Here is a 26,255-nt window from a genome sequence, read left to right as displayed (position 1 = left end):
CATGTAAGTTGAACAACAGTTCGATATAGCTTTTGATGCGTTGAACAGTCGTTATCGATAACATTCTAATTGGGAGCTTCTTAATCAGCTGTGTTTGTTATTGTCTTTACCCGTATAATTGGCGTGTACTTTTCCTCGCCGCAATTTTCTTCTACGGCATTATGCTCGCGTGATAGATAACTATATAACCTCTGTACACTTTGGTAACAACTAGAACGATTCGCCCAAGTTGCAGTATTTTGAATACGCAACGAATAGCGACATTAATTTAATTAGTGTAACTACATTGAGGAGTCACTTACCAAAAAGATGTCCACGATAGCGATTGCCGTAAATGCGGCAATCTCGGCGGGCGCATACCTGATGACGGTGCGCATGATTCCCCGCTTGCGTGACATGTTCATCAAGGCCAATTTGTTTGGTCGCGATCTCTGCAAAAAGGACAAGCCACAAGTGTTAGTATACAGTTCTTAATATTGTCTAGAAACTGTCTACATCTTGATTTTTGCAGACCCGAGTCATATGGCGTAATTATAGGCTGCGTCTTTCTTATCTCCATGTTTCTCTTCATCCCAATACCGTTTTCATTCGATGAAAATGCCGCCACGGATGCAGTTACAGGCGGCAAACCATTAACGTTTCCCCACGATAAGGTTGGTTAACTGATGACTCATCTAAAGATATGTAGCATGTCTAATCAATTTATGTGTTTTGTTTTCAGTTCGTGGAACTCATTGCCGCCTTGTTGTCGATATGCTGCATGATATTTCTTGGCTTTGCCGACGATGTGCTTGATCTACGCTGGCGTCACAAGCTCCTCCTGCCCACGATAGCAACGTTACCGCTTTTGATGGTCTACTATGTCAACTACAATTCCACTACCGTCATGATGCCCAACTTTGCTCGTGCTCTGTTTGGCACATCCGTTAATATTGGTAAGCGAAATTTTAAATCATCAATTATAGCATAATTCATCAATTACATTTTAATTCTAATTTTCAGGAATATTTTATTATGTGTTTATGGGCAGCTTGGCTGTGTTCTGCACCAATGCCATCAATATTCTCGCTGGAATCAATGGCCTAGAAGTTGGTCAATCGCTCATCATTGCCGGCTCCGTTTTGCTCTTCAATTTCATCGAGCTATCCCTGGGTCACCAAGTGGAATCGCATCAGTTCTCCATACATTTTATGCTGCCATTTTTGGCCACCTCACTGGCCTTGTGGAAATTCAATAGGTGAGTGGTTGTTGTTCATATATTTTGTTTAATATTTAATAATATTTTCACAAATGAATTAAAGTTTGACAAGAATGCTTTCAAATTGAACTAAACTAAATGTACGATAACAAATTCCTTGAATGATTCCTTGCAAATTCATATCTAGTTTAGTTTAGTTTATTATCACAGATGGCGTCACTATCGTCCTTCTAATCCATCTATTCTGTCGCCCTGTCTGTCCGCCTGTCTGCATACTGAGTTTACTAAATTTTGAATTCAATTTCAATCAAAAACCGATGCAGTTTTAGTGGGAGAGAGCGTAAAGGCTTAATATTTAATCGAGTCTTACAATACTAGTCCTCCATTTTAGTCTTTATCCTGCTGCACATCGTTGAGATCTTACAGATTTGATATATTTAAATATTTAATAATACGTTCATAATGAATTGAAGTTTTGATAAGAATGCACATACAACATGTTTTAGAATTCGAATTGAACTAAACTAAATGTACGATAACAAATTCCTTGACTGATTCAATATCTAGTTTAGTTTAGTTTATTATCACAGATGGCGTCGCTGTCTTCCCTTGCTCTGTCCTGTCGCCCTGTCTGTCTATATGCTGAGTTACTATATTTATTATTTTTATTGAAATTACAACAAACTTTAGTTCTTTAGTAAGTTTTCAATAATAATAATAAATGTAGTAAATTGATACATTAAATTTCGAATACAAATTCAATCAAAAGTGGGGAACAATTAGAGGCTTATTACTTAGAGTCGAGTCTTAATATTAGTCCCCTTAGTCTATACTACTAGTCTGCTAGTCGTCATCCTCCTGCACATCGTTCACATCATAGAGATTGTACAACAATTGTCCAAATTGATTGCTGTGCTGTTGCGCCACATCGGGTGCAAAGTATTTCTCGCTCTGCGGCCTCAGTCGCAGCAACTGGGTGCTACCATCCTCCAAGAGAATACCAGCACCCATCAATTGCTGCACATAGTTGGCATCGATGCGAGCGCTTCTCGTTTTATTGGGCAATTGCACTTTTATGCCACTCTGCTGCAGCCAGTTCACAATTTGCTCCGGCGACATGCACAGCTGACAGCTCCAGCCGCCGTAATGATTGAGATCGCCCAGCGTGTAGATCGCATGTTTTTCCAGATGCTGCGGATCCAGCTGTGCAGCATGGAGATGCACCAAGGAACTGATGACGCCACTAAGGCGTGCGCGTTGTCCATGCTGCCAATAGAAGCCGTAGACGTTGTGCTTAAGTCTAAAGCGCAATGGCAACACATCGGTGGCATAGTACTTGAGGAACTTAAGTGCAGTGGGTGCAAAGATTGACTCGCGGTTACCAACGAGCAGCAGATCCGTCGCCTGCAGCTGCACGCTGCAAAGTGACCACAATTGCTGCCGAAAATGGGCAAATGCCGCTGCCCCGCTGCAGTTTTGCTGACCAGTTGCTTTGCTGCATTGGTACAGCACATAATTGGAGCTGAGCAGAGAGTTCAGTTGTCGCTGTAGGCGACGCTGCTTTAGTTGGTCCTTGCTGCTGTCCCGTTCGTAGTAGTAGATGAGAAAGAAGTCCACTACCTCGATGAGTGTGCGCAGCTGCAGCTGCAGCAGCTCCATGTTGATATGCTCCCAGTCGCCCAAGCTCAGCATATAATACAATCGCTTTATTGACGTTGGACTGGCCTCGTGCAGCTTAAGTGGTGCTTCGTGGCCACCACGTTTACTTGCCCGACTGTGCGTCATTAAAGCTCGCCAAATTATCTCCGGCTGGCCGCAGTCACGTCCATGCCAGCCACTTTCGCAGTTGCATTGCGGCTGTGCCATCAAATAATCTCGATCCCTCGTTGTTGTTTCATTCACCGTGCCTTCTTTATAACACCACAAGGCTGGCGCTAGCTCCAGTTCAATGTAAGCGGGCAGTGCATAGTCCGCGCTTCGATTCAAACGGTTATCGCTTTTCATTTGATAAAAATCCTCTTGATATTGATTAATGTTATCGCGCTGCACGCAATGCTGCTGCACCTGCTGTCCCTGTTTCTTTGGATTCCTTGCATTCCGCACGAAATGCACACGTCCCGACTCCTGAGGGTCTGCTGCACTGCCATTCTGCTGCTGCAGCAGCTGGCTGCGATTCATTTGGAGCAGCCAAATGCAGCCAATGAAGCCCACTTGCACTATCAGCACTGACCAGAGCACTAGTTTTTTGGTTATAGCTCGACGGCTGTTCCCACTAGCCGCTGTGTGGTTTAATCCCATGCTCCGAGCCATTGTACGTTTAATTGACTACACAAAGTACATTTTACTTGTATTTTTAATTTACTAGTCTTTTCAGTTTCTGCGTTTTTCGCAGGCTAACACACCCACATTTTACACATTGCTGCTGCGCCCACTACATGCACACAGCTGTCGATTGCCATAGGCCGTTGTCCTCTCGATAACCCGCACAGCTGTCGATTGTCCTCTCGATAATGCACAGCTGTTGAGTGCCATCTGTTGTTGTCCTCCCGATGGGCATTGCGCTTTGTCAGCCATTTGAACTTAGCAGCGATATACAATTTACTATTCTTTCTGCAAACACGTTGACTTAAATGTATTTTTTACTATTTATATATTTATTTTAGTTAATCACAAATTAAACTGTTATGAACAAGTTATCTTGTAATTGCACCACTCTTTCAACTGTGCCGAACATATTAACCAAACGGGCCAACTTGTTTTTTAAAGTATGGCCTTCCCAAAAGCGCAATGTGCCCATAATTTAATTGAACGAACTTTTTGAAATTCAAATTGTATTTTTTACTTACAGATACCCGTCGCAGGTGTTTGTGGGCGACACATATTGCTATTTTGCCGGTATGACCTTTGCTGTCGTGGGCATCTTGGGTCACTTTAGCAAGACGCTGTTGCTCTTCTTTCTGCCGCAGATCTTAAACTTTCTGTACTCAACGCCGCAACTCTTTCACTTTGTGCCCTGTCCAAGGCATCGGCTACCGAAATATGATCAGAAATCGGATTTGCTACACATAAGCACTACGGAATTCCGACTGGATGAGCTGAATAGTCTCGGACGTCTCATGGTTAAAGTGCTGCGCACTTTACGGCTGGTCAGCTGGCAGGAACACGCAGATGGCCGGATTGTGACAAACAACTTGACACTGATCAACTTTGTGCTCGTGATCTTTGGGCCAGTGCACGAGCGTGTGGCGACACAAATGCTGATGGGATTCCAGGTGTTGTCAACATTGCTGGCGCTTTTCATACGCTATCCGTTGGCGAATTATTTCTATGCAACGGAAACGTAATCAAAGCAAGCCTTGAATTGGCTTTCGATTGTTGAACTCAATATATCACACGGTTCCCCCTGAAAAGTAATTTAAGTACGAAATTATATTCTCTCCAAAAATAAACGACGAAAGTAAATTATATATAGAACATACATTATGAGCATTTCCGATCTATCCGATGAGTCTGAGCTGTCGTTTCCCGACGAGGAGGACGAGGGTCCTAAGATTGGTGTAGGTGCAGCCTTAAAGCATATTAAATCTTGCACTCTCATGTTCTTCCATCCGTCTGCAGAAGTACATCGGTGGCCGCAATGCCGATGGCCAGCGTCATGGACGTGGCTGGGCCATTCTCCCCAATGGAGATCAGTACGATGGCAACTATCGTAAGGGTCGTCGCCATGGCATTGGACTGTATGTCTTCAAGAGCGGTGCTCGCTACTATGGACAGTATCGCTGTGGTGTGCGCTGTGGTCGCGGCATCTTTATTTATCCGGATGGCTCCGTTTACGAAGGCAACTGGCGCAAGCATCTGAAGCATGGCAAAGGGCGCTACAACTATGCCAGTGGAGACACCTATTCGGGGGACTGGTATAAGGGACAACGTCATGGCGTGGGCATCTATAGTTTCAAAACCGAGAAGGACAACTGTTGCATATCTGTGCGCTTGAAGTCCACCTGGAACTCCAATGTGCGATTGGGCCCATTTGAGTTGTATATTGGCAACGATGACAAGTGCACCATACTGCATGGCATCTGGGATGTGTTGTATCCCACTGGACCGGCTGTGTTCAGCTTTGACAATCGTTATATGCTGTTGGGTTTCTTTTTGCCAGGCGATTACAATTTCCGTGCCACGCAGCCGTCTGAGGAGGGCGAGGGTGAGGAAGAGACGAATCTTGAGCTCGAGGGTGAAGGTGGTGAAGTGGTTGAAATGAAACCAACTATATGGATTGCACAGGAGATTGCTGTCTACGATTATTCGCTTCTGCCACAGGAGCCAGTGCCAATACCCATCTCCGACTCTGAACTATCTGTCTGCTCGATAACCACAGAGCCAAGTGTTGTTAGCCACGAACAGGTGAGTTTCTATGGCGAGGGCGAGGAAGGAGAGGACGAGCTCGAGGGCGAGATGGAATGCTTCCCATGCGAATGCGATTACGAGTTAAGTGAGGTGGAGACCGAGTCGGAACCATGCAAAATCGATGGAAGCCCGTGTGCTATTGAAGTTCTTAAGCAGCCCGAGTGTCCGAATGTCTGAATACACTAATTATAGCTAACAATTGGTCATATAGAGACTTAAATAAATGAGCGCACAATACTTGTTTTGGCATTTAACCACACTTTCTTTTGAATTATACAATTACTTTTTTTTGTTGCTTTATTTGCGTTTTTAGAATTTGAATAAAATTTGTTTGTCCTTTTTAAAATATGCCTGACTATATGTATATGTAGATTTGATGCGGTCTCTATAAATAAATCGCTTCACGTTATAGATGAAATCACAAATAGGGGCTTTTCAAGTATTATTGACATAGTTAATGATACCTTTTTCAATTTCAATTTCTTGTTTTTTTTTTCTACTATTTAAATCGTATGACTTTTTTTCATTCTTTTTTTTTTGTTGATGCACTTTTTCCATTTGATATTCAGCATTTGAATTCATTAAGTTTCACTAATTAATTCTAAACGTAATTATTGTTTTGATGCCTTTTCATTTTACAATTAACATTAACTTGGATCAATTTATTGTAGTTTAGCGTCATTTCTCTTCGTAATGATTTTTCTCTTTCCTTGCAAAATGAATTGTTTTTACTTTTAATTATTAAAAAAAAAATCTAAGTTTTTCTTGCAGAGATTGTAGCATTGGCCGGCTGATAGTTGGAGTTGGATTCAGTACTAGACAGCGTGGCATTATCACTGCTGGAGTCAAATGATGAATCCGTCTCCGGCTCCAACTGTTGCAGCGAGGCTTTGCCGCAATCATCCACTATGATGTTTAGCTTCTCCTTGGGCAGCTGCAGTTCCTTGCTCGTCAGCGACGATTCATCCACGGGATTGAGACGCATCATATCACCGCCATCCGTGGTGAGAAACTCATGCAGCGTGCTGCCATCTCGCTGCTTGGATACCTTATAAATAGCAGGACACGATTTCGAATTTTTCACATCGTTCGAGTCCTTCAGTTCATTCATCTCCAGGGGGTGGTGGCTGTTGCCGCTGGCGTCTTGTGCAGCCATCAGCTGTTGCACACTTTGATTGTTATCCTCAATGCTGCAAGCTAACAATGATGCGGCCGCCATAGCTGCAGCTGCCTGCTGACTGCTACTGGCCCCCTCGGGGTTTACGTATAATCTCGATGTGTTGAAAAGCAGCAATTGCGGATCCATTTTAAAGTCGTTCAGCTCGAACTTTTGATGATCCAGATTCTCATCAATGTAGTTGATGTGAATGGGTGTGGTTTGCAGGTGCAAATGCGAACTGTGCAGTGCATCGTCATCTGGTGGCGTGTAGTAGACGGAAGCTTTGCTGGCCGAATTGTTGGCGGCCATCAGACACGACTTGATCTTCTGTATGTGCAGCTCCTTCTCCATTTGGCCCTTGAAGTAGCAGTCTATATCTATTTAGGAACAGTAAATAAATTTGTAATTTAATATTTTATGTATATATTTCACAGTAGTTTACCCTCAACAATGTCCTCCTCGCAACGACCGCGACAGTTCTCAAAGTAGAAGCTGGGTAGATTCTCCAGAACCTTATTGAGCGACTGTTGCTGATACTTGTAACCCTCGCGAAGACGCAGCACCTGATGGGCACTGAACTTCCTGATCTTGTTACGCTGGAAGACATAGTTTTCGCGCACCCAGCTCAATTGGCCGGTGGAATAATCGCGCACCTTCTTCACCTGATCGTAGTATTGATCCTTGAGTGCCGTCAAATGATTCGAGCCCATGTCACGGAACTCCTTAATGTGCTTGGCCTGTGTGGTGTAGCTGCTCTGTATCCACTCAACCTGCTGCGCACAATTCTCCCTTATGCGATGCACTTGCTGTGCATAATTCTCGCGCAGACGCTCCAGCTGTTGGCTCTTGTAGCTTTCGATACTGTCGAGCATAGCGTAAATCTGTCGCGAACGTGGAGACTTCTTGTTGCGATTCGCACAGCATGAGAGACGCTCACAGACGCCCAGTTTGGTTAAGCAGCTGCGCAATCCTTGCACCATCAGCGTGAGCAGCAGAAAAGCTGTGGCTAGCGCTGTGCCCGCCAGCAGACTCTCGATCTTGACGCGATAAAACACAATGGGATCGATGTAAAGCCTGCCACAAAACAAAAGTTTATTAATTAACGTTTTGTGTATTTATAAACGCAGCTTACCTGATGCCCGCCGAGGCATTGCCCATCACATTGAAGGCGTAGCAGGTGTAGAGTCCGCTGTCGCCTCGTGAGATATTGTGCACCAGCAGTGAACCATTCTCGATGAGCACCACGCGTTGTCCCACAATGCTCTTTTGCCTGCTTATGTTTATATTCAGTGCCTGCGGATTTGTTTCATCCGTGAGAGCAAACAGCTCAAACTTGCTGGGCTGATGCTCCTTGTCGCTGTTGATGATGATGGGCCTCTTGTCTGGGTCAGCATGATGCCGCAATATCTTGTGCCTTGGCGTCACCTGTAAACAACAAAGATTAATACAATTTCCCCAAAAGCAAATTCAACTGTAGACTCACCCAGATAATGTCCGGCGTGGGACTGCCATAGACCATGCACTCTAGTTTGGCCGTGGCATGTAGTCGATGCATTTTGGGCTCGGAGGATTGCACCACAACGGGCACGCTGCAGTTGAGATTACTAAGCACACGCAAAGCATCCCCCGGATAACCATACTGACACTTGAGCGCATCGATCTGATTATCTATGTTCTCAGACGAGTCCAAGCTCACACTGTTCGCTGGCGGCTGGCGATGCAATGAGGTGCTCGAATTGTTCAACCAGCCCGATAGCCAATACATGGAGCAATCGCATTGATACTCATTGCCCAGTATATTTAAATAGTGCAGCTGATGCAGCTCCTTGAGACTCTCGGGCAGCGTGGCCAGGCGATTGCCACGCACATTGAGTCGCTGCAGGCGCGACAGGCTGCCAATCTGCGCTGGCAGCTTGAGGAGACTGTTGTCGGCCAGCACCAGTTCACGCAAATTGCGTGCGTTCGCAAACATTGTGGGTGGCAGCTCGGTGAGCTTTGTGTTCCCCTGCATGGATAGATAGCGTAATCGCTGCAGGATCTGCGGATCCACATGCTCCTCGTTGCGTGATATCCAGTTGGGCAGCTGCTCCAGCGGCGTCCCATCGATGCGCAGCAAGATCAGTTTACGCTGGGTCTGAAACAGACCGCTGGGCAGTTGCTTGAAGTGATTGCGACTGAGATCCAATTGACGCAGCATATGCAGTGGCTGGAAGATGATAGAGGACAGCAGCGTTAGCTTGTTGCTGGACACATTGAGCACTAGCAGATTTTCCAGCGACTCGAACGCCTTCCGATCAATGCTGCCCAGTTCATTCTGTGACAAATCCAAATGCCGCAACTCTCGCAGATTGTACAAACTATGCTTGCCAATCGATTGCAGTTGATTGCGCTGCAGCTGCAGATTGCGCAGCTGACTGTTTGGTGCGAAAAAGTTGTCGGGAAACGAGAGCAGACGATTGTTGCTCAGGTCGAGCAAACGCAGATCGCGTGCCGTTTGGAACAACTGAAAGGGCAAGATGCTCAGTCGATTGTGCGACAAATGCAGCCACTCCAGCTTCAAGGCGCCTTCAAAGATATTGCGCGGCAACTCGCTCAGTGCATTGTGGCTGAGATTAAGCAGCCGCAGCTCGCTCAGCTGATGCAGAAAGTGGGCGGGCAATGCTTGGAGTGCATTGCGATCCATGTGCAGTTCAAGCAGATGATTCATGTACTGCAGCTCGGCCAGAACGCATTTGTTGGCCAGACGATTGCCACTGAGCCGCAGCACTTTAAGGCGACGCATCGCCTGTGGCTGAGCCCACAGTGTGCAGCTCACTTCATTCTCGCTAAAGTCGAGCGTCTCCACAGACTCGAAACGTTGTGTCTGCTGGGCAAAGAGACGCTGCAGTGTCGCATCCTGCAGATGACTATCGATCCACTTGAACTGACGCATGCTCTCGTATTGCTGCAGCTGAAGGAAACTCTTGCTGCTGGACGTGTCTTCAACGTGGAGCAGCGAGAGATGCTCATAGTTGATGTCACGCTGGCGCAACAATTCAGCATTTATGGCAGCAATGCTGACATTTTGACAGCGCAACTTTAGCACATTGCTAGCTGCATCGATTTGGCCAATGTCATCCAGCTCATGGTCCACATCCTGCTCATGGCTGGTGTACTGCTGTTGTGTTCCGGTTTTATCCAGCAACCAGCTATCGTCCAGCCCACTGTCACTATCATCCACATCCAGGTCCACTGCATGACCCACGAATGGCAAATGGAATTTGTAGCCCAACAGCGAGAATTCGTGCTCCTGCCATGTGCGTGTCGTCGTTGTTGTTGATGTTGTTGGTGATCCTTTGTTCTGTTGTGGTTGAAATGTTGTTGTCCGCTCGCTGTAGGCGGAAATGCAACCACCTTCGACTGCAACACTATAAATTAGCAATGCAGCAAATATCAAGGAGATCTTGGATATTGCTTCCATTTTTCCGTATGCAATCTCAATAACTTATATGGCATAATATGATGTGTCTCATCGTATGCTCGCATAGTATACCTGAAAAAAGAGGCAAGTGACAAAACCATTATCGATTAGAGTTGCGCTTTGAGTGGACAAAAAAGTTTCGTTACTTTTTTTTTGGGGAAAACTTTTGGACTCTTTCAAGATGGACAGGCCCCAAAAAACTTTTGTATTACTAGTAAAATCAATAGTATTTGTCCGAATCAAATAAATAACATGCACATTCGTCTCGTTTTGTCCACATTGCAGGTTGTATAATAATAGAAAAGCTCCTTCCAATTGAATAATATGGAAAATAGTATCAAGGAGGCAAACAACACGTATATTATAACGTCAAAAACGAAATTCAACAAAACGAATAATGAATACTCTTTAGTAATAGTCTGCTTTTCTCTTGCATTATTAACACACCACTCAATAAGTTCCCGGCCTGAGAGGGAAAAACACATTTTTTTCTAAAAATTTACTTTTATTCATCAATTTAGTTTCCATCTAAGGCTATACAGTCAGTCCAGCGCTTCTTCAACCTTTCGATGACATTTTTGTAGAAGGATGAACTTTTACCCTCAAAATAGCCCTCAGTATCGGCAATCACCTCCTCATTTGATCGATATCTCTCGCCTTGGATGTGCTTTTTGAGATCTGCAAAAAGCCAGTAGTCGCTGGGGGCCAAATCTGGAGAGTAAATTGGGTGTAGCACTAGTTCGAACCTCAATTCGCTTAATTTCAGCATTCTTGACATAGACTTGTCACACGGTGCATTATCCTGATGAAACCGCGGTTTCTTCTTTGCCATATGTGGACGTTTTTTCTAAATCGCTTGGTCCAGTCGATCTGACAGCTTTATATAATATTCGTTGTTGATTGTTTTACCTTTCTCCAGGTAGTCTATAATCAAAATCCCATATGCATCCCAAAATATGGACGCCATAACCTTACCCGACGATATTTGTGTTTTGGGACGCTTCGGACGGCTTTCACCGGCTACCACCCACTCAAAAGATTGACGACTGGATTCTGGAGTATAGTAGTGTATCCATGTTTCGTCCATGGTTACGTAACGGCGAAAAAAATCGGTTCTTTTGCGCTTCAACATGCTTAAACACGCCTCGAAAGCATCGATACTTTGTTGCTATTGGTCCGGTGCTAGCAATCGCGGCAGCCACTTTGAGTAGAGTTTTTTCGTATCCAAATGTTTATGCAAAATCGTAAACAAACAGCCTTCTAATATCTTTGAGGCATCAGCTATCTCCTTTAATTTTAATTTGCGATCGGCCAATACCATTTTTATATTTTTGCGAAATTTTCTGGCCTAACTGCTGTTTTGGGCGTCCGCTAGGCTCAGCGTCTTCGGTGACCACACGACCACGTTTAAATTCATTATACCAATCCTAAATGGTTGATTTTCCTAGAGAAGAATCCGGGTAATGCCTATCAAGCCAAATTTCGGCTTCTACCGTATTCTTTCCCATCAAAATACAGTGTTTAATGAGGACACGAAATTCCCTTTTTTCCATATTGTAGAAAAACTCAAAGGTGGTTTCACTTTAAAAATTGTAACTTAAAAGCACGTGGTCGCAGAGTTGTAAAATTTTTACACAGAGCTTATGATAATTGACACTATCCATAAAAAATATCGATGTTTGCTTACTACTGCCCCCTTTATGTCAGGCCGGGGACTTATTGAGCGATGTGTTATAATCTTTGTAAATTACAGAGTTATTAACTTTCTCAATTAAGAAGTAAATTATTTTTATATTATAATTCTTACTTTTATCTTGTAAAATAAAATTTTAATTTCAATTTTTTATATTATTTAAACAATAAAAGATAAATAAATGATATTATTAGAAACTGTGTAATTGCACTAAATACAAATCTAATATATTTTCCTAGCAATAAGGTATTTTCGATATTTTCACTGATTTTTCCTATGCTGAAGTAAATAAAAAAACCAGTTTAAACACAGGAAATACATTCTACAATCATGCATACCTACACCAAACTTCATTAAGATACATTTTAAACTGAGCGACTAATTTGCATAAACAAAATTCAACGAACTTTTTAGACTTTCATTGAAATTCTCTCTCTAAGGAAACAATTTTAATGCAAAAAAATTAATTGATATTGATATGTGCAGGCTACATACATACATAGCTGTATAGCAATATGTAATAATAAACATAATAATATAAGCTCATGACAATACAGCACTCAAGATGGAATCAATTGTAATTAATAATGAGTGCCCATTAATCAATTGTTGAGATATCGCATTTGTATGTATTTTGTGGCTTTCAATACCACCACAATAAAAAAGTATCTAAAAGGCGATCAAATAATTATATATTCTAAATACATGTCAACACAAAAGAAAGCTCAACAACAAAAAAAAGTGCAGAAAAATCAAAACAAATAGGTTAAAGCAGATAAAGAATCAGAAGAAAGTCGCAACAAATGCAAAAAAGTGACAGACCAACAAAAATAAAGTAAAAAAGACACAAAAAGAACAATAATTAAATTAAGACACGCAGAACATAAACTGAAGATAAAATGAATTCCATTTGAAAGCAGCTCTTAAATAGAGATATATGATTATCATATGATGCACTCTTAACAAGATGAATAAGAGGAGGTAAGGGGCGTTGATGCTCTTAATCTATTTGAGCTGTGTCTGATTTACACATAAGAAAAACAACGTTACATAACAATAATTACACTTGCAATCTTATTCGCTCCCCAAGCCGAGCTCCAGTTCATAGAATAACAGACTATGTACATAACATACTTACATATGTGCTTATTACGTACATGAATATATAATTACAATCGGACTTTAACACATACGCACCAAACATATCCGTGTGCGTGCGTGTGTTGCTGTGTTTGTTTCTGGCTGAATGACGTCCAAAATGCCGCTAATGAGCAAAGGCGAGCGTACACAAAAACATACATACAAACATATTCATGCATATGTTTGCAGAGACACGAAGATACACGCACACAAGCACACACACTCAGGTGAAAATAATATACAAGATAATTATTCGTAGGGAAATAAAAATTAGAAATGCGCTTCAAGCGTCTGCGTCTTCACCTTGATCTCGTCGAGTGGCTTTCAAGTGTCACATTCGCTTAACTAACATATTGAATGCGGGAGGCTGCCATCTGCATAACATCATAAAATTTCAACAGCTGAAGAAGTTTGCCTATTGAGCATTATGTACTTCGTTTTGTGTTTATTTCACCCTTTGTGGTATAAAGCAGCCGTTTTTTGCAGCACACACACAACCACACACGCTCAATACAAATCGAAGAAATACATTTGATTATGTGTTTGCACACATAAAACACTTATGTGCCACATGATGCGTGACCTTCTATGGCGAAATAAAGTAAAATAATCAAGTCACTCACCGTTGTTTATAACATTTTTAACCGAATTTAAGTGCCACTAAATTTCCGACGACGCATCGATTTGTACTTTTGCGCAAAGAGGATTTAATATGTAATGTGCATGTTAACTTAACATATTCATGTTATATGATTTGTATTCCTGTTACATGCTCCTGCCACATGCAAGCCACTTGAACTAATCAATTAATAATTAAATATCAGATCGCAGTAATAAAATTGAATTTTATTTTTCACGTTTACAATTTCTAAACTATTTGCACACGAGAAATATGCAAACGTATATACAGCTGCTACACTATTACTATCACAATGTTATGTTGGCAGTCTTCGCGCTGTTAAGCTCAAAGAGTACTGTTTAGCCAACGATAGATTATCGAGCCGCTTCGATTATTATCGAGCAGTGAAATAAAGAGTCAATTGTTCGGTTTGTATCGAAATTTTTAAATTTTTGAACTGCAGAATGTTCTTATTTTTTTGGCAGTTAGGGTTTGCTTTTTGGACATAAACTATATAATTTGGAATTAGAATACAATAAATCATATATAAATAATTAATCAGCGAATGGATTTGATTGCAAAGTTTAGAAAAATAGCATTATATAAAATTCGAGTTGGGTGGTCTATCAATTGATTGTCTGATTAATTCGCCAGGCGCGCGCAAATATATATAATTACTCGAGGTCATTTTGCCTGATCTGGGTCAAGATTTTGGCAATAAAAAAGCACAAATCCGCACTTGAAAACCGCCGCGCGACAGACAACGCATCGCTATTTTAAAGAATTAAAAAGGTTATCGAATCAGGCACTTGCGGACACCAGGCGACTTGGTTGTTGGTCTTTGTCCCTATCAACAGATCCACGCAACATGTTTGGGATTTCATCAGCTCTTTCATTTTTTTTTTTGTATTTATTTTGTTTTGTTTTTTACTTTTGCTCCTAGACTGTTGTCTGGCAGCTGTATGCTCTTATCACTTATCACTGAAACCAGCCGCGGACCAAAGCACAGACGCACCGAGCAACGAGCAAATTGACGAGCACCGAGCACCAGCCGGCTGTTGGGCTCCAGTTTTGTTTTGTTTGAATTTATATTTTTACTTTTTTGTTTCGCACTGTGATAAGGAAGCATTGACTGGGCGGGCGCACGCTATAAAAGCGACCAGACAGCATTGTAAACCACTTAAACGATTGTTGGACGCCCAACTACATAGAACACAACATTGTATACTATATCTCGAAAAGTTTCAGTTGATACGGAATCTTTTAATAACAAACACATCGCTCTGCTTGTTGTTGTCGTCTCGCGTGCATAAACAACATTTTAATCAATTACAAGATCTTCTATTAATAAGCAGCCAAGGTGAGTGTGAACAAAGTCAAAAAGGGCCTCTAAAATATTCCACGATCTGTCATATCAGTTGCTCTTATCATAGAGCAAGTCAAGTTGTTTGTTGATGCAGTTCATCGCCCTAGTGAAATGCGCTTAATATGCCAAGGTTTCCGGGATTATTACAATGTATTGGCTTTAGTAATTGATAAACTGGGCGATAGAGTTTGTGATCGGTTGCTAGCCAGGTGCCCAATAAAGCCCTAGGCATAACAGCTGCTACATTGATAAGAGCAATTAAAATCGTGTAAAGCAATTACAATGTGTTATCAGGGAATAGTTATAAATCCAGACGCAGAATATAAAGATTGTTTTGTTTTAATAAAACACATCTCGAATAAACAAAAACCCAATATTAATCACCTATAAATCTGTCTTTTTTGAATCAACTTCAAAGTTTATAAGCTTATGTGTACAATAATCTGCTCGAGGAGAATTATTATAAATAAAATAATTTTGAGAGTTAGTATTTTCATAAATCATACTGATAAGAGACAACCATATTAATTATTTTTGAGTTAAAACAAATTCGAAGCATAAATTATCATTATTTAATCAAAATAGTAAATTGCGGCTTCTGTTTTAAGAGTCTTCACCGATACTATTTCACATCCTTATAAAAGGATCACAAGGCTACACTCACGATTATAATTTATTATTATTTTTTCAGTAGAAATTCATTTTTAATTTTTTGAAAATATTAATTATGATCTGAAAATAAATATTATCATTAAGGAAAAGTATTCAAAGATAAAAACAATCATTATCATGTTATTCTTATACATATTAACACTTTTTGTATAACTAAACATTATTGCAGTATCTGAAACTTCATCAAAAACATGGGTCTGACACGATTGCTCGTTAAGGATGGCGGTTTCGGCACCCAGATGACCGTCCATGTGGGCAACTCCGTCGATGGTGATCCGCTGTGGAGTGCACGTTTTAATGCTACAAATCCCTCGGCTGTGATTAACACACATCTGGACTTTCTGCAAAGTAAGCAATTTTTCAATTAGCAACAATCTAAATTATCAGCAATAAATTTACATATGTGCATGTATGTTTATAGATGGTGCTGATATGATACTGACAAATACGTATCAAACAAGTGTCGAGGGTTACATGGAGTATCTGGAGCTGGATGAGCAGCAGAGCATTGACTTGATAAAGAAAACGGTGCGCATGGCGCATGTTGCCAAGGAGAAATATCTCAACGAATGCTTCGAAGCCCAACTGGCAGTTCCCGAAGGTAAATTATTTGATCTTTTCCCATAATGCCACTACCCATAGGGTAGGTGATAGAAGCTTTTTTACCATCCCGTTCAATATTCTAATTTCCAAAAATGGGTGCAGGTCTTTTAATAGTTCTTGAATGAAACTAATCACTTTCGTTAATCTACAGGCTTTCCATTGATTATTGCCTCGATTGGTCCCTTTGGTGCCCATTTGCACGATGGCTCAGAGTACACTGGCAGCTATGCGGACTACGTGCCCGCTAAGACCATCACGGACTGGCATCGAGTGCGCATCGAAGCCTGCCTCGAAGCTGGTGTCGATGCCTTGGCCATTGAGACGATTCCCTGTCAGATGGAAGCCGAGGCTTTGGTAGAAATGCTTTGCGATGATTATCCGGATGTAAAATTCTGGGTTGCCTTTCAATGCAAGGACGAGAACACACTGGCTCATGGCGAAGAATTCGCTGAGGCAGCCACTGCAGTTTGGGAGATTCTGCGTGAACGGAAAGCACAGGACAAGTGTCTGGCGATCGGCGTCAATTGTGTGCATCCCAAGTTTGTAACTCCGCTGTTCAAGAGCTTGAATGGCGATCGCACTGCCGAAGAGCAAATCCCCTTGGTCGTCTATCCGAATAGTGGCGAGGTTTATGACGTCGCAACCGGCTGGCAAGGTCGTGAGCATTGTGTGCCGCTGGCGAAATATGTGCCAGAGTGGGCGCAACTGGGAGCGAAAATCATTGGCGGCTGTTGTAGAACTTACGCCCGCGATATTCGGCTAATCAGCGAAGCAGTTCATGCATTGAACAAGCTGAACAAGGTCGCTTGAGATGACGTCACTAGAGATTAAAGCTGAGGATCTCAGTAATGAACAACAAATGCATTTTTATAGCTGTAACTGTATGTTTAGTTAGTTAGTTAGTTGTAAATAAAAAATAAAAAAACAGATAAAATAAAATACCCTTTCCCCACAATTTGATGTTGCCTTAAAATAATTTGTTAATATAATAAAATTAAATATGAAATTAGTACTTGCATATAAATAAATAGCAACAGGAAATGCTATTTTTGCTTGTATTAATGAATTATTATGAAAATTCATAAAGTACGCTTTGCCTAAAATATCTAAATCATAAATGTCTGAATTTGGATTCAAAATTCAGTCCAACGGAGAACAATGAAATCTACCTATCGAAAAGCATTGTACTGTATATTGGCGCAACGCACGAATTGTATATCGGCGTACTATCGACATTCAGAGCAAACTTACCGCGTTATTTCTACAAGTTGGCAGCGCCACTCGAATGACATTCGCATAAACGCCGCAATTGGGAAGAAGCTTGCAAAAAAAATAGAAGACGGAATTGGAATAGATTTTGTTTAAAATTAATTAGTATTTGGTAAAGCGAAAAGAAACACAGACTAGCACAATGTTGATCAAAGTAAAGGTAAGTGCACAGTGTTTTAAGAAGACGTCAAGTCAAGCAGGTGACAAAGCGTCTTAGCCTATGCGTCAGCTTCACAACAACAATAATATTAATGGCGAATAAAATGAAATTGTGTTGAAATTACCTTTTGCAGACATTGACGGGCAAGGAAATCGAGATTGACATTGAACCCACAGACAAGGTGGATCGCATCAAGGAGCGTGTGGAGGAAAAAGAAGGCATACCTCCGCAGCAACAGCGTCTCATCTTTTCCGGCAAACAAATGTGAGCGTCAAATTAATTTGCTTTGTATTTTCGCTAATATTATTTTTGTAACTTATAGGAACGATGACAAAACTGCGGCGGATTACAAAGTGCAAGGTGGCTCCGTGCTGCATTTGGTGTTGGCTCTGCGAGGTGGCAACTAGAACTGGAACTCATTATAGTAAATTTGGTCATTAAGTCATTTTCACTTCTTCCCACTTCAACAAATTATGTTGCACTCTGTCTGAATAAAAGCCTTCAACGGTAACTACATATATACGAAAAAATACATATATTTTGATGATGTTTCTCTCTCCATTAAATGCGTCCTACAAGCAAATGATTCTTTGGAGTACATTGCTCCGGCTTAAGGCGGGTCAAGATCACCTTGTAACCTGCCTCCTCCGCTTGCAGCTTTCGATCCGTGTCCACCACACACATGCAATGCAGACCTTGCAAAGTTGTCTCCGGCTTGCAATTCGTGGTGCCCAGCTCATGCGCCTGATCCGCTGTGTGAGCAATATACAAATAATCCTTTGTATCGAGCACTTTGCGAAAGCGTTCACTCAACGGATACGAGATGTGTGGCATGGGTTGCAACGACCCATAGCAGCAGGGACAGCAGACAAAACGTGCATTTACACGACGACACTGCTGCAGTACAATGTCAGTGGCAGTTCCACATGCGTGCAACGAAGCACCAATGTCAAAGCTGCCCATAAAGTAGTCAATGTTGCACTGATAAAACACGCAATTACTCAGCTGCAGCTCGGCGGCTCGTTTCTGTGCATGCGCCAAGGAAAATGCCTTATTCTCCAGTACAATAACCAGACACTTGGGCAGCTTTAACGCCAACAAAATGGCCAAGTGTCCAGTGCCACTGCAAAAGTCCACAATGCGATCTCCTGGCTGTGCAAGCGATACTACAGCATTAGCCATATTCTCTAGTTGCTGTCGCTTGCGTTCTAGCCGCTCCTCCGGCAGCGCTGAGCTCTTGGCATGCGTCGGCTCAATGCTACGCCAGTCGATGGTTTGCTCGCCATAACTTTGTTCGCAATCGGCGCTAAATTGCAGCTCCAATTGCTGCAGTTTGTCCAGGGCGGCTTCGACTTCCGCTTGACTAGTGTAAATACGATTCCTTGGGCGATAACGCTTCGGATCGGCTTTATAGAGACTGGCTTCCTCACAGTCGGGTATGCTAAGCAGCTGCGTATTCTCCGCAGGCGCCACCAAGATGGGCACATACAGCTCATGCAGTATTCGTGCACAGTTCCTGTCGAATGCATCGATCTGTGTAGGTATTTTTAATATTAATTTAATTCATAAAGTAAAAAATAGAAATGCTTTTCATACCTCACTAAACCAAGTGCTGGTGAGTGGAAAATGCGGCAGCATTTGAGCGCAGTGCTGGAAGACTAGACGCAGCAGTGGATATAGAATGAGATCGGCAATGGTGAAGCTAATGCCCTCGGCAAATCGATGCTCAATTAGCAGTTGCTCTTTCGGCGTGGTGCATTCGATTTGTATGCGTTCCTTGCGCTTCACCGGCAAACCATTGTTAGCACTCTGATTTGCCTGTTCCCTGGCTAGTTTGTAAATGTTGTGCATGCGCACCGGTTGATTCATGTGCTGCTCAAAACGCACCACTTCGAGTGGGACTTCGCGCAACGGCAGTTCACCCTGCTGCAGCTGACTGACCAGATTAACCACATCCACTTCACAATAACGTGTCCAGATGGAAGCTTCAGAAGGCGCCAAGAGACAGCTACCTTTGAAGCCCAATAGCTGACGCAATTGTACGCTGGGTTGTCGTGCAATCAGCTCCCTGCACACGGCACAAGTGCCTGCTATGAAGATATTTCCATTCTTCTCATAGATGGGCAGCCGGAGATCCTTTAATGCGGGCAATGTTGCAGCCTCTCGGCAAGTGATATGTTCCTCGGTCAGTTCACGTCGCAGCTGGGAGCTGCGTAAAGCTATTTTGCCTGTAGTGATTTTGGTGGCCACAAAATTGATTTTGACGTTGGGCGGCTCTTTTAGGTAGCGATATGTGTAGAGCGCAAGAAACGAAGGCACGCTGGTGTAAATTGTTGTCTCGCTTTTTGCATTTTGCGTGCTTATTTCAATCTCCACATACAGTTGATCCATAGCTTATAGCAATTAACTAATCATTTAACTAATGAAATTACAAACAAATGAAAAATATACGAAAGCAATTGCAAACACAAAAGAAAACGAACTCAAAGTGCCTTTCGTGCTTTTGAGGTTAAGTGCACAAAATAAATAGAAACAGCTGGAGGCCAAAGCAACAACAGCTGAAGAAGAAGCAACACCCAATTTGCCATTCGCAGTAGAACGTCTCTCCTTTATTTGGAATTATATTTTTGAATTGTTTAGCGTGCGCGAATTACTAGCTTATTTATTCGTTAATTTGTTTACGCGCTTCAGAGCATTTTTATTAAATTCCCGCTAACTACGCAAATTATGAGCTGCGCAATAGTAACAATGCTTCAAAATTAGTAGAGTAGCGCGCGATTTCTCGCAGCGCTTGAAGCATCAGCCAGTTGAGTTGCCCAAAAACAAAAGTAGCAAGCGTTAGTTTTAATTAACCTGTTGTACGAGCAAGGTGCGTGTTTTTAGTTTCTGCTGAATCACACGTGAATACGTTTCGAGCGCTTGCCTACAAATTTATTTTATTTATTTTTATTGGTAACTAATTTGCATAATTCACAATCAGCTGTGCATATTTACATTGATTTACTGTCTGTGTGCGTTTGTGTGTGGGTGTAACTTTGTGTGCATGTGTGCGTGCGCCTGCCCAGTGGCCAATGCAGCGTTGCAAAGCGGCGTATGAGTAATAAACTAAAACTGCATTTAGAGTCAAGGTCAGACATCAGCAGCTAGTATTCAATTCATTAACAATTTTCAGCGAATAACTTCGTTTACAATTATATAATGAATCTGTTACGTTATGTGTAGCAAGTCAAGTGATATTTTTTAACTGTGCAGTTAACAATACAATAAATTGTATTGCACAATTGTTTGTTCGATTCGAGCGAGACTGTTAATAATATTTCGCTCACTTGAGTTTTGTTAAGTCGTCTATAGCGCTATTCTAAGTCCTCATTTGACACACTTAATATGATTGATAGTAGTTGCTGATTAACTTGATTAACTGGCACAACAAATAATACAATAATAATCTGCTCGATTTATAGTTGCACCTACAGTATATCAGTCTTTGTACTATCTTTAGTACACAGTATAATGCATTGATTCGACTCTGCTTCGCAATAAATTCATTTAATAGAGTGTGATCACGACTTGAAGTCTGTTTGTTTTTGGGGACTTGCTTCGTTGGGCAATGCTGGCAGTAAACAATTAACAAAGTGTCGAATGAGAGCTCGACTACGGGATACCCGGGCAATCAAATTTATTGCAGATCAATGTAAAAGGAATAGAATAATTTATAATAAGCCTCAATATTTAAAACATAGCTACATACATACATAGATTTTTGAATGATTCAATTGTTTAGAAAACACTTCATTTGTTTAAATCTAGTTACTCGTTTCTAAATTTAAAATTAGAACAAAAATTATAAAATTATTGCTTAAACTCTTTGTAATTAGTTCCCAATAATGGAGCTCAACTACAAATTCTCTTTATGGATCCACATATCGTTGATACTCTTTCAAAATGTGGGTTGCCGGGTATAAAAATAAAAATATTACGGGTGTCCATATGAGGCGGGTAAAGGTAAAAGTAAAGTCGCAGCGTCGCAATCAAAATGTAAACAGAAAGGTTATAAAAAATTAAATAAATAAAAAAAATTAGCTGGGTAAATGAGACAAACGGCACAAATACAGAGATACCCCCCACACACACACACATAGAGAGAGATATAAATACAAAACACGCACTTGCCTTTAAGATATGAAGAAGATGTTGACGACGCAGTCGCAGACGCTGTCGACGTCGACGTCGCTGCCGGCAACGAACTCGTTTCAATTGAAGCGCTGCGTCAATTGCGACGTCGTCTCCAACCAGACCACACAACTGAAATTCAATTCAATTTCATTTGGCTTTCGAGCGCAAAACCGAGCACATTTCAATCATCATTATTATTATCAACGTCGTATTCTGATCTGTTGTTTTATTCGTTTCTCGTTTCGTTTGTTGCATTCCCCCGATAAAGCCAACAACAACAGCGAACAGCGAAATGGAGCAGTGGAATAATGTGGAGCTGACGAGCATTACCAAAAAGTCATACACCCTGAATCACGATTACGACGATGCCGCCAAGCCGAACAAGGCTAACGACACCGACTCAACTCCCCAAAATTCCAATGGCAACAGCAACGGTAACGTCAATGACCAGGTGGCGTCGTCGGATGGCGATAAAGTGCTGCAGCCTGGCTCGGATATCAAGCCCAAGATGCGGCCAGAAGATGTCGAGCCGCTGGTACGACGTCTATACGGAATTACCGTCAGTGAGCTGAAGGAACTCATCTCATACGATGATCGCAACTACTTGATAAAGGAAGATTGGTAAGCATCTCTAGAACCAAAACAAAAAAAGATTTTCTCTTCTCTATATTAACACAAATTCTGAAAGTAGAGCGGGGGGGCAATTTCACACACGACTACACACAAACAAAACAAAACAACCGAACACAAATACTCAGATAAATGCAATTGCTATTTATAGCGATATTAATTAAAGTTGTGGGGGGGTGGGGTCGGGAGAGCAATTGAGCTTGACGTAGTTGTGACTGCTTGGCTGGTCACCTTGGCGGCAGCCTCTTTTGTTATCGCCAATGTAAACTGAGTTGAGCCAAGCACGTTCACAAAGGGTCAGCTGATATGACTGTATGCTAATTGTGCAATTGCATTTACTATTTAACAAAGTTAGAGGAGACACATTATGCGAAAAGTCTAAAGAAACTTGCAGCTGAAAAGTGATAACGAAATAACAAACAAGTTTTTATTCAAAAAAACTATATTACAGTAGAACTACAAAACAAAACAATTAGAGGAAACGAAGAATCAATTTTACACCTTAATAACTACATCAGTGACTGGTTAAAAAACTCTATTAAAGAGCTGTTAATTAGAGTACTTTGAAGGTCAAATTTTACGAGAATTTTTCAATTCATTTTTCTAACTAGAAAAATGTATATAAGATGTAATTTAAATACTTTGTAGGGCAAATAGTACTAAGAAAAATTGAAATATTTTTAAAACAATATCAAAGGGTCTATATTAACTCTGGAAAAATGCTGATAAATGTTATTCCTAGAAAACGCTTTATATAAATAATAATCAATTGAGGAGTATATTAAGCAGGAATTCTGATACATATTTTGACTAGAAAACTATATTCAAGATATTGAATCGGAAAATACGTAAACAAATATATATTTTATACTTTAAAACTGATATTAGGGAAATTATGTGCAGAAAAAATAAAAACAAATCCAAATTTTATATTCTAATAAGAAATTAAACTGGAGAGATTGTTATTACTTAAAAAAAAAGATATCAAATTATAAATTTTACAAGCAACAAGTGTAAAAGCGCACGGATTTTTTGGTAGACTTTTAAACTCATTTTACAACTAATTGTTAAATAAGTTCAGAATTAGAATGTTTTTTTTTGCTCACCTGGGCATTACGAAACCACTTTAATCATACATAATTAGAGAACAGGTCTGACAATCCTTCAGGGCGTGTCCTCCATAAATAATATCTCAACAGCGGCAATATTTTGTATCCATCTTAGATTATTTATTTGAGTATTATGCGTTGTCCGACATTAATAATATGAGCAATGGCTGTGTAGAGTTTAGTCACAGCCGGGTCAGTCATTCAATAAATTTAACAAATTAATTACTTACTACAGGCAGTTGAAATTAAACACAGAAAAAAAAGTTAAAATAATACAACACTCTCGAGTTCTACAAATTCATTTAAGGACAGGTCGCTTTTGAAAGCCAAACATGCTGAGCTTCGTTTGATTGTCATCACTTTTGGCAGTCTTTGGATTGGGAATGCTTCGCTTGCTAGTCTTGGTCCTCGATAAGCCAATGCGCCGTGCACTTGGCGGCAGTTTTGGCGGTGATTTAGTCTTGGTGGGCATAGCAGCTTCCTGGCTGCTGGGCAATGTAGCTGACAACGAGCTGGAGTCGTCTGAATCGCAGGATGACAGCACGACAACAGCTTTGTCAGCTAGTTTTGATTCCTTTGGACTCTGCTGCACTTCTTCCAAAGTTTTCTCCACTTTGCATTCCATTCTTTTAGTCACTTGAGTGCTAGTTAGATTGGGACTCTGTTCCACTTCATCCACTTTGCATTCCATTATTTTGTCCGCTTGGATGACAGTTTGCTTAGGACTCTGCTTCATCACTTCATCCATAGCCTTGCATTCTATAGCTTTGTCTGTTTGCGTACTAAAGAAACGACTTCTGACCTCCACCTGCTCTTTGGCAAAGATGCTGCGCTTCAGCGCATTTACACGAGTTGTATCCGGTCTGCTGCTGCGTTCGTCGGACGCGCGTTGTGGACTTTGTTTACTGGGACTTAGCAAACGCAGCAGCGATCCATTCTCGCAGACAACTGGCGAACGTTGCGGCGCTTCTTTGGCAAACGGATTGTGCCGGCTGCGACTTTGAGCCGGCGATGAAGGTGGCGTTGAGTGGCAACTGCTTTCGCTGGGACTACGCTTGCGTTTCACACCCAAGCTATACATGCTAGATAGCTCTGCTTCGGTGGGTTTGGCTAGCTCCTGTCGCTGATTGGCTTCGATCTCTGCGTCAATAGTTTGAGTCACGAAATCAACCTTCTTGAAATACAGCGCACAATTTGATTGCTTCAATTTGGCTGGAGATTGTTTTGCATTGAAATTCTTTTGCCATATGCTTTTGTGTGTGCTGCGCTTCACTTGTTTCGCTGGTTTTCTTGTGGCAGCAATGTGATCTGGATGCCAGCTGTCCAGACGCTTAAGTGTGAAGGGATTTAGGTTGCCCAAGGCCAGATTAAAGGCCATTTCGCTATCTGACAGCAATGAACCAGCATTGCTGCAGTAGCTTTCATCAGTCTTATAATCCTCCAATGCACATAAACGCTCCATGCGCCGTTCTAGTGGATTGTAGATGTACATGTGTTTAAAAGTGGCCTCAGCCTTCATAAAGTTCTCAATATACTCATCATCAACCTGTAAAAATTACATTTAATAAAAAAAATTGACTGCAAAGTTAAAACACACCTCAAGCTGCCGCATATTGAGATATTGCGGTATCTTTTTCAATGCTATGCGCATATCGTCCTGCTCCGTCTTGAGCATAAATTTACAGGCTTTGGCCAGTCCAATGCCCGGCAAGGAGTCGAGGTAATCACATCCCGACATGATGCACATGCGTCGGAACTTGTCGAAATTATAACGCTCCTCGCGACATCCCATGGCCAGGTGTATTTTATCCGCCTCGACTAACAGACCTGCGCCAGTCAGGTCCAATTTAAAGATGATCTTTTGTGCACCGAATAATGTCAGATCCGAGTCCTCAGTCACAATATACTGTGCAATGCCGGCTTTATTCAGCCACGCCATCTGAGCATCGGCTTCGTAGGGTGCCACAATGCAATCGACGTGACGCTCGCGACACTCCTGGATGAGACGCAGCGCCATCTCGTGGGTAACATCCACACAGCGACGCATCTGGGAACGCGCCTCCTCAGTGCGTCCAAGACGCAACAGCTCCGCTGCTCTCTTTTTGCTCTGCTGACGGGATTCACGACGTCGCTGCTCGGTTAGCGCTTTAGCCGGCAGATGCTGGCCATCGAATACGAGTATGGGTTTGATGTCATAGGAGAGCAGCATTTGCACATACTTCAGGCAGTATTGTATATAAATATCCGTTTCCTCACCGCGCGCCAATTTCTCGGCACAACCGAAGACACCTTTGTGTAGCCAGCAGTAAGTGTCGACAGCGACCGTGCTTCCGCGCAAGCTCTTTAGATGCACTTTGGCTGATGCCTTCTCCAGGAACGGAATCAGTCCCGTGATGCCCATAGTTTGTTTGCTTTTTGTTTTATCACTTTATATTAATAACAAACACAAGTAGCGCTATCTAGCGCAAAGCGATAACAAATCGATAGCAGAAGTTCGCGCCAAAATTTACATTTTGCCATTCACAATGTATTATTTTTTTATTCCAACGCTGCTAAAACTACTTTACAAGTCTATTTTATTTTTATTAAAAATAAAT

General features: G+C 41.7%; 7 protein-coding genes across 7 annotated transcripts; 4 read left to right on the top strand and 3 right to left on the bottom strand.

Annotated features, from left to right (window-relative positions):
- Nucleotides 1-107: 107 nt before the first annotated feature.
- LOC133850103 (UDP-N-acetylglucosamine--dolichyl-phosphate N-acetylglucosaminephosphotransferase) lies at nucleotides 108-4,665 on the top strand. Its single transcript, XM_062286086.1, has 5 exons — nucleotides 108-455; nucleotides 512-653; nucleotides 722-935; nucleotides 1,003-1,237; nucleotides 4,047-4,665. The coding sequence occupies exons 1-5, from the start codon at nucleotides 310-312 to the stop codon at nucleotides 4,540-4,542; spliced, it is 1,233 nt and encodes a 410-aa protein (XP_062142070.1). The 5' UTR covers nucleotides 108-309; the 3' UTR covers nucleotides 4,543-4,665.
- Nucleotides 1,569-3,805, bottom strand: LOC133850101 (beta-1,4-mannosyl-glycoprotein 4-beta-N-acetylglucosaminyltransferase). The gene has a single exon (XM_062286084.1). It carries the CDS (start codon nucleotides 3,506-3,508, stop codon nucleotides 2,042-2,044), a length of 1,467 nt encoding a protein of 488 aa, XP_062142068.1. The 5' UTR covers nucleotides 3,509-3,805; the 3' UTR covers nucleotides 1,569-2,041.
- On the top strand, nucleotides 4,551-5,864 carry LOC133850105 (radial spoke head 1 homolog). Its single transcript, XM_062286089.1, has 2 exons — nucleotides 4,551-4,755; nucleotides 4,817-5,864. The coding sequence occupies exons 1-2, from the start codon at nucleotides 4,681-4,683 to the stop codon at nucleotides 5,780-5,782; spliced, it is 1,041 nt and encodes a 346-aa protein (XP_062142073.1). The 5' UTR covers nucleotides 4,551-4,680; the 3' UTR covers nucleotides 5,783-5,864.
- Nucleotides 5,362-13,959, bottom strand: LOC133850095 (uncharacterized). The gene is made up of 5 exons (XM_062286077.1): nucleotides 13,681-13,959; nucleotides 8,248-10,296; nucleotides 7,897-8,189; nucleotides 7,207-7,838; nucleotides 5,362-7,141 (listed from the first exon to the last, which is right to left on the bottom strand). Exons 2-5 carry the CDS (start codon nucleotides 10,222-10,224, stop codon nucleotides 6,360-6,362), a joined length of 3,684 nt encoding a protein of 1,227 aa, XP_062142061.1. The 5' UTR covers nucleotides 10,225-10,296; nucleotides 13,681-13,959; the 3' UTR covers nucleotides 5,362-6,359.
- Nucleotides 13,960-14,853: 894 nt separating this feature from the next.
- Nucleotides 14,854-17,256, top strand: LOC133850106 (homocysteine S-methyltransferase). The gene is made up of 4 exons (XM_062286090.1): nucleotides 14,854-15,036; nucleotides 15,884-16,062; nucleotides 16,136-16,315; nucleotides 16,469-17,256. The coding sequence occupies exons 2-4, from the start codon at nucleotides 15,906-15,908 to the stop codon at nucleotides 17,125-17,127; spliced, it is 996 nt and encodes a 331-aa protein (XP_062142074.1). The 5' UTR covers nucleotides 14,854-15,036; nucleotides 15,884-15,905; the 3' UTR covers nucleotides 17,128-17,256.
- A 346-nt stretch (nucleotides 17,257-17,602) lies between these two features.
- On the top strand, nucleotides 17,603-18,232 carry LOC133850108 (NEDD8). The gene is made up of 3 exons (XM_062286093.1): nucleotides 17,603-17,746; nucleotides 17,880-18,010; nucleotides 18,069-18,232. The coding sequence occupies exons 1-3, from the start codon at nucleotides 17,729-17,731 to the stop codon at nucleotides 18,151-18,153; spliced, it is 234 nt and encodes a 77-aa protein (XP_062142077.1). The 5' UTR covers nucleotides 17,603-17,728; the 3' UTR covers nucleotides 18,154-18,232.
- A 34-nt stretch (nucleotides 18,233-18,266) lies between these two features.
- Nucleotides 18,267-26,138, bottom strand: LOC133848018 (exonuclease 1-like). Its single transcript, XM_062283387.1, has 4 exons — nucleotides 25,256-26,138; nucleotides 23,963-25,204; nucleotides 19,343-20,140; nucleotides 18,267-19,279 (listed from the first exon to the last, which is right to left on the bottom strand). Exons 1-4 carry the CDS (start codon nucleotides 26,057-26,059, stop codon nucleotides 18,308-18,310), a joined length of 3,816 nt encoding a protein of 1,271 aa, XP_062139371.1. The 5' UTR covers nucleotides 26,060-26,138; the 3' UTR covers nucleotides 18,267-18,307.
- Between the last annotated feature and the right edge of the window lie 117 nt (nucleotides 26,139-26,255).

This window comes from Drosophila sulfurigaster, chromosome 2L (assembly GCF_023558435.1).
Source record: "Drosophila sulfurigaster albostrigata strain 15112-1811.04 chromosome 2L, ASM2355843v2, whole genome shotgun sequence".
Taxonomy (NCBI): Eukaryota; Metazoa; Arthropoda; class Insecta; order Diptera; family Drosophilidae; genus Drosophila; species Drosophila sulfurigaster.
Note: the sequence above shows the minus strand (reverse complement) of the source record. Positions and strands in the feature narration are given on the sequence as shown.